The 11279-nt window shown below is 40.7% G+C and overlaps 1 protein-coding gene across 8 annotated transcripts in view; it reads left to right on the top strand.

The window, feature by feature from the left end:
• SPAG9 (sperm associated antigen 9) overlaps positions 1–11279 on the top strand; it is a 63515-nt gene that overhangs the window by 938 nt on the left and 51298 nt on the right. For all 8 annotated transcript variants that reach the window (XM_040530776.1, XM_040530774.1, XM_040530772.1 and 5 more), the window contains exon 2: positions 6364–6484. In XM_040530776.1, coding sequence (XP_040386710.1) covers positions 6364–6484 — 121 coding nt within the window. The remainder of the gene's footprint in view (positions 1–6363; positions 6485–11279) is intronic.

Genomic DNA, 11279 nt, shown 5'->3' with positions numbered 1-11279 from the left:
CCTTACCACCTTGAGGCCATTCCCTCTTGTCCTGTCACTCTCTACCTGTGAGAAGAGGCTGACCCCCAGCTCCCCACACCTTCCTTTCAGGTAGTTGTAGAGAGCAATAGGGTCTGAGCCTCCTCTTCTCTAGACTAAACACCCCCAGTTCCCTCAGCCGCTCCTCACAGGACTTGTGTTCCAGGCCCTTCTCTGGACACACTCCAGGGCCTTGATGTTCTTGTAGTGAGGGGCCCAAAACTGAACTCACTGCTTAAGGAGGAGCCTGGGAGGCCTCAGCCCCGCACGGCTCGCACAGGCCTGGGACCGAGATCCCAGCCTCTTCCCCGCTGTGCTTAATGCCTGGTGGGAGCTGGCCAGCACTGGGCTCTCCGGGCTCAAGGTTTGACGGAAAGGATACGCTGCAAAACCTATGGAAATAGGCGCTGTCTGCACTGGAGCTGTGCAGAGTCTGTATATAAAAGCTGCAGCTGGCAACAGGTGGTGTGGGTTGCTCAATGGCAAGCTCAGAGTTTGGATGTGACTACAAAAAACGAAGTGAAAATGCCTAAGAATTTCCTCCTTGTAAACTTGTTAACTGGATTTTTTTGTCTGCTAGGTTATAAGGAAAATACAATAGAAGGCAGCTACGCAGGATAGCTGCTTTCAGCCCATTGTCCTGCCAAACTCTTGTAGGAAATTGGATTGACAGCATTATCTGTAATAGAGCAAGTCATCTTATAAGTCTATTTCCAGACGTCATGTCCCATGCTTGTCTCTGTGGTCGTGCTTACCTTTTTCCAGATTAGAAAAATAACAACACTGAAGGTAAAGGCAATCATGATGAGGAAAACTTAATTTGGAAAACATTGTTTGCCCTGTGCAGATGTTGGCATTTATTATGCCTATAAGTGAGCGAGAAATGTTGTCTTTCAAGTTGCTCCAGGGCTTCAGTAGTTTGCTGCAAACTAAGGTGCTATCAACAGCGTCCCCAGACTCTCGTACCCATGAACCATTTGTTGTCCTTGTCAGACGTTTAGTTGTTTTACAGTGCTTTCTGGACTTCAGTCTAGCGAGACTGTTGCCATAAATCACTAATCCTGACACAAGCTGCGTGTAAAAGGCTTTTATTTAAATATATATATTTATTAAGAGTGTCAGTGGAAGGGACAGATACAGATGTTTTTCTGAACTAGTTGGTGAGAAAGTCAATCAAGTTTGAAACCCAGGAAGCACTTGCCAGATTGAAAAAAGCAGGCCTTGAGCAGCTGAACAGAAACCATAACAGTATGATGAAATAGAATATGGTATAAATTGTGTTATTGCGGCTCTTCAGAAGCTGCACATACGTTATATTTGTGATCACTGTGATCACTGTTTCTTTGTGTCATGATAAATTAAGGGGACAAGAGTTACGCTGTCTTAAAAACTACTACTTGTGCTGCAAGACAGCTCATTGATGCTTTCTAAAGCGCAATTAGATCAAAGACGGTATGTTCCATGGTGAGCACCAGGGTCATCTTTTTGGTATGTGCTGGGGTCAGTTCTGCCGTACATTTGTGAAATTGTCCCATAAAGCATGGTATGTCCATGAGGTGTGTGTTTTATTCAGACTTGATTGATCGTTGTGACTTATTTTTGAATGTTGAGGTAACCTGATGGGTGCTGTATCGCTGAAACAAAAGGAGGGAACGCGAATGTAGCGCTGTTTTTCTCGGACAACAAGTTACTGGCTTTGTGTTTTTATTTTCTTTCATTTTGGAGGTTGTTTGCTCTGATAGCAAAATGGAGACCTGTGAGCTACAAAGTTCAATGTTCCATACTGTCTGTTCTGACTACCCTGGAGAAGTAATGTCCCGTCTTTTTACTTTCTGTTCGCCACTGCAGAAGTATTTATTTGCAGTAATATCTCCAGGAAGATGAATGGCTTACTGTTTGAATAGCAATCTCTTTATACCACTGTCCTAATTTGCCTCCTTTAATTCTTGAACTTGTGCTAGGAAATGTTCTGGAAGCTGTTGTCTGTGGGCTTCTGTTATGGTGGCTTTAAAATAAAAGATTTCAGAAGTACCAGACCTGCTTCTCAGTCCTTCAGATAGTAGTCATGATCTTGTTAATTGCTATGAAGTCATTTGTCTGACTTTTAACATGGTGTGCTTTGTGTAGGGCTGGAGAAATAGAGGAACTCGCTAGTCTGCTGTTCTGCTTACAGTAGTGCATAACTTATCTTCCCACCTCGTAAATGAGAGGCAGCGTGCCCTGCAACAGAAGTGGGAGAGGAGGAAGAGTTTGGAGTTCTGCTATCTTACCCATTACTTCTGCAGGAAGCAAAAATCACTATACTACTTTGTACTTGGGTGTGCATGGCTAGCAGGAGTTTCAGGTGGACTTGGAAACAGATGAAATCTGTCACTGTCTAGCGGCGTCAAGCAACCTAACTTCCCTTTCAGTTTTTCTGCTATTGGTGGGATTGAGCTGTTTTCCAAGTCTGATATTGAATATGTAGCTGCTACTTCTACAGCCACAAAAAAGGATTCACCACCATGAAGATTAGTTTAAGTAATAGCACGAACTTGATAGCTAACTTTTCTTGTAGGTCCCAGAGCTTACTAAAATAGCATCAACTTTATACTCAGTTGTTTTCAGCTCCACATTATCTACACGAAGTCTAGCTGAGCTGGTTTTTGACTGTCCCTATCTATAGGATACTCAAGGAAGAGCATGCCTTTGGCTGAAAAGCTGGCATCATTGCAATAAAAGTTACTCAAGTCTGCGTCATAGGGTAATAAAGGCTGCCAAGTAGGTGGTACCCTCAAATCAGATGTGCTTAGTACTGCACCTGGATCATGTGACAGGAAAACAAGTTAATATATAAGGAAACAGAAGATGAAGACACACATAGGAAGAAATGTTTAATTTTTCTGGTACTATATTACCAGGTCACTAAATGGGCATGTGCTTGAGGGATTGTTCAAAATGTATATGCTGTGCTGGTTTATTTTGTGATCTGAGTTCATGTTTATTGCAATGATTATTGCTGTAAATTTGATATAATCAATTTTTAATCTATGTGAAGACTTCTGAAACTTATTTGCAAAGCACTCATACTTTTTATTGGAAGTCTTTAAGAACAGGTCAGACAAATGTCTGTCTGAAGTGACGTAGTTGATACCGCCTAGAGAAAATGGGAAGGATTAAATGGGAGTTACCAAACATAGCTTATGAAGGTATCTCAGGCTTGAATTTCAGCAGTAGGCACATGCAGAAGGAAGTGTGCATCATATCCTGTGCTTACACATTGTTATATATCAAAGTTAGGATGCAGACACCGGCATTGATCATTGCAGATTAAGAGCCTTGAAACAGGATGACCTTCTGAGGACAGCTTGAGCCTTTAGATTAGAGTCTACTGTAATCAGACTCATTCTTTTAAAGATGCATTGGTGTCCTTCAGCTTGTTCTTTTTTCTTTTTTTCTTTTTTTTAAAAAAAAAAAAAGCCCCCAAACTCACTTCTCCTTAGATTTGTAAGATACAGCTTTGTGGCCTATGGAGGAAGTTGCTTGTGACGAGGAACGCTAGGTTTTCTGTCTGCCTGAGTATTTTGTGTAATTAGCAGCTCAGGTTGAAATGAGAAATCCATATATCGAGTGGCCAGTATGTTCCTATGTGTGCTGCTGCATTCACTTTAAGCAGTGCAGAAAGCGTGCAGGATTTAAGTGTGCTGTCAGTGTGCTTGGCTGCAGTGACTGCTTATCTGACTGGTCTTTCCATCCTAGTCATGCAGGCTTAGTCAAGGCAGGGTGACCAGCTCCTGGGGCTCTGCCTGGGCCTGCCCCATCGCAGGAAGGGGAGATGAAACAGCACAGACACACTCGGCCTCAAGGACTTGGTCTGTGGCTTGATCTGGTACAGTTCTCAGCAGAGGGAAAAAAAGATCCATCTTGAATCAAAAAGTTTTTTGAAGATATCTAACTTAAATCCTTGCTCTAACAAAGTGAAGGTAAATGAGTGAAAAACTAACAAATCATTTAACTTTAATGCAAAACCACTTCTGTTGCGTGCAATTGAAGAACATGAGAGGAAATATGAAATAATGAAGGACTCTGTCCACAGTTTTGTGAGTAACAGTGGCATTGATGGCTTTGAACGGCTGCTTAGTCAAAAGTATAATTGTCACTGGCCTTTTGCAAATTATGAAACACATCTGACTTTAGTTGGTTCTCTGATGATTTCCCAAACGAAGATGTTACAGTTCTGTTTCATAATTCTTCTTTCATGTTTTCCCATGTTTTGTGTACCAGACCATGGTGGTATTTAGCCCTGGTGCCAAATTTGTGTCCAACTTTGAAGCCCTTCTTAAAAAGGAAGTCTGTTAAGAATGAATAAGCCAGACTTGACTTGAATTTTCAATATAAAAGGGGCAAAACTATTATATCATCTGCTGCAAAGGAGAGATTGAGCAAGTTACAAGTTTGAGATTTTTGGTAATACGCTGTCAAATTAATAATCCTAAACTTTTTTTGGAGGGCATGATGTGCAAAGACTTTCACATCTGTCTTTTGGAAGTGGGGGAAGAACTCGTCTTTAAATTGCAGAACCCAAAGCAGTCCTACCTAGGTTAGTGTCAGCTGCTCCTCGATTGTTTCATGACTTTTGCTGCAGGCACAGTCATATGAACACCATTCGGAGTCCTGTGATAGCCATGTAGAGTTTGTCTGAAAGGAGCTCTTGATCTACTACATAGTTTTTGATGCGTTTGTACATTTGAAGTAATTTTTAATAAAAATCTCTTCTGATGACCCTGCTAAGCTGAAGCCCTTCCATAGGGTAAGAAGCTATAATCCGTATGTTTGTTAAAATTTACCAGCTTATTAAAAGTTGGTGTGTGAGCATCTGAATTATTTTTTCCACTAAATTCTCCTAGAAACACACAGGACATGGTTATATTCAAATGACCTGTAGCATTACTATTTGAAAAGCTGATTTGTAATGGGCTCACGTGCCTTTTATTCTGCTTGTGCACTTTGCTTTTCCTTCTGAGGGTTGTTAAAGGTTACCAGTTAAACTGATCCCCACATAGTCACATAGGTGGTAACCTTGTGACTGCTCCAAGGGAATCCTTCCCATTAGACACCTCCTTCTGCTCAGTCCCATCAAGTGGATGATTTTCCCACTTCATTGGGAGGACTGAAGGAAAGGAGGGAAGTGGGCTGTCTGTCCTCTTTCGATTAATCCTGCTGACAAGGTGAAATTAATAATCTGTTTTTAACTTGGTGCCTCCTCCCTAGTATCTGGGCTCCTTCTCTCTGCTTCCCTGTGGTATCCAGCTGCAGCTTTCTTGCTGAACCCCATTGCTGCCTGGGCTGTTTTTCTCTGCGAAGACCTCTGGTACACTTCTCTTTGTGTCATTAGCTGTCTTTGTAGCTTCTCTTCATGGCCTTGGCCTTTTCGCAGCACTGAATGGAGCTCTGTGTGGCCTAATCCATCTTTGGCTGTTCGAGGTAGTCTTTGTGCTGCCAGGACATGCTCAATTTCTTCAGGTTTTGGTTAAGATAAATAGGGGGAAAAAAGCTTTTAAAACTTCCATAGTGATGAATTGGTAACTTGTACATTACAGAATATAAATGCTGATATTTGTTAGTGAACTCCAGAATGTCGAGTGACACACTTTAGTAAACCACAGTAGCAGAAGGTGGTGTGACCAGCACTATTGCAGTGTCTGTAAGTGGTTGGCTAAGCGGTTGACAGATTGGAGGAGATGGTTATTAAGCATTTGATAAAGACTTGAACATTTTATAACTCGTTGGACACTAGAAGCAATTGGGTGGGGATGGAAAAAAACGTGTTATTTTTGGCTGGCACTTGGGAGGTGTGTACTGCAGTGGCTGTGTTTTCATGGCTTCCTGGTGAAGGTGTATTTCATAGATGTTAAGTCAAATCGAAGGATAACGAGACCTTCTGTATTCCCATGAGAGGTTGGCAGGCAGTGTGTGAAGCTGGGATAGAATGAAATAATTTGTGTTCGTGTTAGTCCTGAGCGGCATTCTCTGAAGAAGTTGGTACTTAGTTGATGGTGATTATGGAAAGTGTGCTAGATAGATGGGATACATGACCAGCGGACACAAGACTGGAATGTCATTAGTGTCCTTCATGTTTGAATGTGGGCTGTAGTTGTGTTATTTTGGGAACCCAGTTGTGCCCTTCTTTGCCGTGAAGATCTCTGTATTGTCTCCTACATGCTGCTTGAAGTGAAAGTCATTCTACTTAAAAACAAATCTAGTAATGACTGTGCATCTGTTGCTTCTACTTGGTGAAAGAACTTTGCTTATGTCTTTTAAATTTTTTTGAACTTAAATCTAATTTTACTATATTTTCCTGTCTAGAAATTCATTGAGTTTGAAGATTCTCAAGAACAAGAGAAAAAGGACTTGCAGACCAGAGTGGAAGCATTAGAATCACAAACTCGACAGCTTGAACTAAAAGCAAAAAACTATGCTGATCAAAGTAAGTAAAAAACATATTGCACCGTGATTAATGTGATAATAGTGTGTTAGAATTTTGTTCTGTAAAATGTTAACACACATGCCGAGTATCTGTACTGATGTGTGCATTTTAATAACTTTTAACTCCTGTGCAAGTTTGTTCTCCTTACAATTAAGGCAAAAAAAATTAGATGCATGCATATGATTTATAATGTGATTCTTCTGGCATCTTATTTGTTGTTTGTTTTCCTTTTAAATCGTGCTAGCTTCTTCTTTAGCAACTTTTTCAGGAGCTTTTAGAACTTATTTTGCAATCGGTAACAAGAGAATAAGCTAACTTTCTTCCCCACAAATAAATTTGCGTCTTATTAAACTGTTGTCTGTGCTAAAAATAAATGTAGTCTTTAGGTTTAGAAGTGTTACTGGGATAGGAATACCTCTGCTTCTGATTCTAATTAGCGTTTGTAAAACTTTGCAGAATTATTTTTAAGACATTTAGTATTTACAGAAAATGAGTTGAGGAAGTGTACTTCTACTTTGAGATGTTCTGTGCAATTCACCAAGATTTTTGTAAATTTTGGAAAAACACAGCAATGTTTAGTTTGTTTGAAATATGGAAAGTTATAAAAACGAATATAATGTAGCTTTTTGCTGGACTGCTTCTTCTTATCCAGGTGGATTCAGTGGTTGATCAAAACTTCATCATGAGTTTTTCTACTTGTAGTTGAGGAAAGGGTAAAGAAATAATAACAAAAAAACCCCTCAAAACCACAAAAAATATTCTCTCATTTCATCTCCCCCACTCCCAGTCTGAAAGTGAAAATGAAAGCTATGTTGCTAATCATGGATTCTTTTTTTTTTTTTTTTTTTGCTTTGAGTCTAAGGGTTCAGTGAAGGTTCTGATTTTTTTGTGTTTTCATTTAACATTTTTGGGCACAGTATAGAAATGTCAATTACCGTGAATTAGTGTTTTTGTCAAACTGATGACAGGTGCTTCTGAGCTGATTTCTGTTCACCTAAGACTAGTATGCCTGGCTGTTAATATACAGCGTTTATTGCTGACCCATCCACAAATGCAGTGACAGTGTTATCAAGCCTGATCAGGCTGGGATAAGATCAGCTTCTAAAAGCGAGCTGCCAGTTGTCAAATAGCTCTTTTCCACTGCTCTTTCCTCCTTTGTTTCTTGTCAGCCACCTTCCATGCCTGTAATGCAAGAAGTTAGAGCTTTCTTTTTTCATCCTAAGTTATAATAATCTTCTGTGAAGTTTGGTTTTCAGTGTTATGAGTAAGGGTAGATACCTAACTTTTGAGAAACAACAGAGCTGTACGGAACACTGGGTTTGGCTTATGATGTGGGTTGGTAGCTTGTCTAGGACAACATGGAAGTGTTACAAATATTTGAAATGCTGCTGATGCAGAGTAAGATCAAAGGAGACGTAAACACAGTTGTGAACACCTAATGAATATTATGCAACTGAACTGATTTTTCAGTGATCTGAATTTCTAGGGTATGAAAACCATGCAGGTATACAGATTCTTGAAGTCTAACTTTGCTGTATTATCTTTTCTATTCCATAGACAAGGCAATTTGTATGTCCTGTGTCACCAAAAATAGAAGTATGTCACTTGAATTCACTGGATGCAGATATGAACCATCTAGTTATATTTCTTTTTCTCTACATCTGGTACTGTCTGTGCACTTAAATCGGTCTGTGGTATTGCCAGCTGTTACCACACCAACATTCCAAACAGTGGTGCTGTTATCACCGGTAATGGGACGTGCCAATGCCTGGCACAGGGCGAGTAAGCAAGTGAAACCTGGCTTGGCTCTTCTGGGTCAGAGTACAGAGGCTGAGATAGCAACATCAGTTTATCGGAAAATACTTCATGTATTACTTTGTACTTACTATCAGTGGAATGTGATGGATACTAGATTACTTACTATCAGTGGAATGTGATAGATACTAGATTAACCATTTTTTACATCCCATTTTCTTAGGAATCCACTTTCCGGTCTCAGAATCAAAGCACTCTTGTGCGTGGCAAACATCTTTGTGAGACGCCATGCAGTTTTGCCACAGGCACAAACCTAGGGTTTATGTTTAAGCACTTCTGTGCATGTTACATCACAGAGATTCACCAAGTGGCTGCACTGGTGTTTGGCTGCTGTTGAACTGCCTAAAAGTATGTGGGAGGTCTGTGTTTTGTTTTCATCTGAGAACAGTGGTGTGAGTTGGGTCAAAGATGGAAATGTCAGTCTTGTGAACTAAATGCAGACCCAGGGGTTTAGGCCTTGTATATTTTAATTCTTGCTGTCAAAATACAATACAGATACAGGAGTTCAGATGTTGGGTGACTTACTTTGTGCCTCCTGGTGAAGAATGACAGCAAGAATGAGTCATGGGTTTGTTTTGACTCAAAATAAGTATTTTTTTTTGTCAGTAACGTAAGTCAATAAGATTTTGACTCAGAATCTAGGCTTTTACTTAAGTTACAGATAACACTGAAGTTCAAGTCGGTAAAATCTCACAATAGAGCTTATTGGCATTTTAATAATTGACTGATTTTTTTTTTTAGAATAAAACCCAAGTAAGACATGGGACTACATCTTTGAAGGTAATTTCATCTGCTAGATGGTATCCAAACCTTGAGCAGGATAAATGATACTCCCTTCTGCTAAAGAGTTTAAATGTTGCTCCTCACAGCAGTTGAAATGCTTTACAAATAAAATGAACTGCTTTGAAAACACTTAGTCTTAGTGATCTTCACACTAAAAAAAAAAATAAAAATCTTTCTTTCAACTTAAGTATCACGTGGGATTACATTCATAGCCACATATTCAACCAGCTGGGCTGGAGTAAGTCTGCCATTTGAAATGACAGAAGTGGAAAAGGAAGCTTAGTTTCTGTCAACTAGTTTCTACGTTATTGTGGTTCACTTCCCACCCACCATGTTACCAATTTAAACATTTGCTGTCAGCTGCAGCCTGGACCAGTGACCTACCATGACAAAACGGATTTGTCGGAGGAACGGGGAAGGGGCAGAGGGGGACAGCTTGGCCTGGTGGCACTGCTGAGAGGGTTCTGAGCTGCTGTAGATGATGAAAGCCTGAGTGGCAGGGGCAGATGCATGTCTAGTTATCGCTTGCACAATATAAAGCACTTGATCCTTGTTTTTGGTGGGTTGTGGTGGTTGTCGAAGTCAAGTCCGCTGCCGGAAAATTGGAGTGGCAAGTTGCATCCTGGGATATTTTGGTAAACTTTACGACTGCTTAAAGTAGAGCAAAGGGGTAAGGATTTGTGCTTTCTATTTGAGTGCAGGAATGTGCTGCTGTGGCGTGGCCCTTTGGCCTGTCATCCATCTACTCGTCTCATTTTGCACTGCTGCTTTTCTCCATGATTTTGCGTTGTCTGCTCCTCTCCAGCCTTGCGTTGGTGGCCTCAGCTGTCATTGTTACCTGTGCAGGCAGCACAGGGAAGTCTGTCCCTGTGGCGTGTGGAAGTTAAAGTAAATTACATCTCCAGGATTTATCTTCATGATACTCGTCTTGGGACGATGTCAGTACAGGCAGTTTCAGAAGCTCTTGCTGTCAGTATTAAGAAAAATTTTACTCTGAGAAGATGTCTTTGGCTTTATTGCTCGAGTAGACTTCTGGATTTTTTTCTCGACAGCAGAGGGCACCTGTGAACATTGCAGGGGTGGGCCCGGCATGGACGTGCTGGTGTTTCTTCTTTCAAATTAGAAGCTTTAACACTTCAATTCTTCTCTTCCCCTTCCCATCCCTCACACTTCAGACAAGTGTCTGGGGCTGGCACTAGTCTTTGATAACCCTGAACATCTTTATCAAGAGCTTTAGATAACTGCCTAACAGTTTCACGTTATTTTAAGTCTTGATTGTAGCAATGCCACTAGCTTGCAGCGTTAAGAGGTTTCAAATTTCAACCTTGAATTTGGAAAATCAGGCTCACAGTGCTGTTTAAAAACTTGTAGCACAAATGCATACCTTGCTTGTCCATCCGAGCTCCACAACGGCACATGCCATGTTGCTGTGGGTATTGCTCGGTCTGGTTACTAAACGGGGGTGTGAGCCTTGCAGTGCTCACTCGGTGCCCCAGCGAATTCTGTGGGAGCTAGAGAAGTTTACTCTTTTCCCTCCTTGCATCACTCTCTGGGAATGTCAGGTGGCTTGGTTTGTTTGTTTTGTAAAAGACAACTAGTATATCTTGTGGCTTATTGCGTAAGTGAACAGCTTTGGGATGTGATTTCTGGAGGAATTGCTTTCAGGGTAACTTATTAACAAGGATAGTTGGGTTTAGTTGCAAGAGAAATTGGGGGGAAAAAAGGCATCTGGATGGATCAAGTGCTTTCTGATAGTGATGGTAGGCTCTGGGAATTGAGAGATTTGGTTTCTTTTCTGGATCTGCCTAGTGCTTAAATATAACCAAGGTATCATGCCACATTTGACAGGACAACTGAAGCACAGATATGTTTCCATACCTCATAAGTTTATCAAACATAAACTTCCTAAGTATGCTTGTTAGATTTCATTTGAAAAAAACTAAATATATAATTAAACCTCTGTCTTCAGAGCTGTGGACATTGTGCCACAACTGTTGGGTTGTCTGTTTCCCACATCAGGTGACATAATGCAGCAATTGATACCGCTTGCTGTAGGTTTTATTTGGGATATGAGGCAAATGTTTTGGCAGCTGATGTAAACATGCAGATTTGTTTTCCTCCTATGCTAAACAGAGCTATTGCTTTTACTGATTTCAAGAGAACACAGGACTGGTTACTGTTGTGAATCTTCTGCAGA

This window comes from Cygnus olor, chromosome 18, assembly GCF_009769625.2.
Source record: "Cygnus olor isolate bCygOlo1 chromosome 18, bCygOlo1.pri.v2, whole genome shotgun sequence".
NCBI lineage: Eukaryota > Metazoa > Chordata > Aves > Anseriformes > Anatidae > Cygnus > Cygnus olor.
The sequence above is the reverse complement of the archived record's forward strand: the minus strand, read 5'-3'. Positions and strand labels throughout refer to the sequence as shown.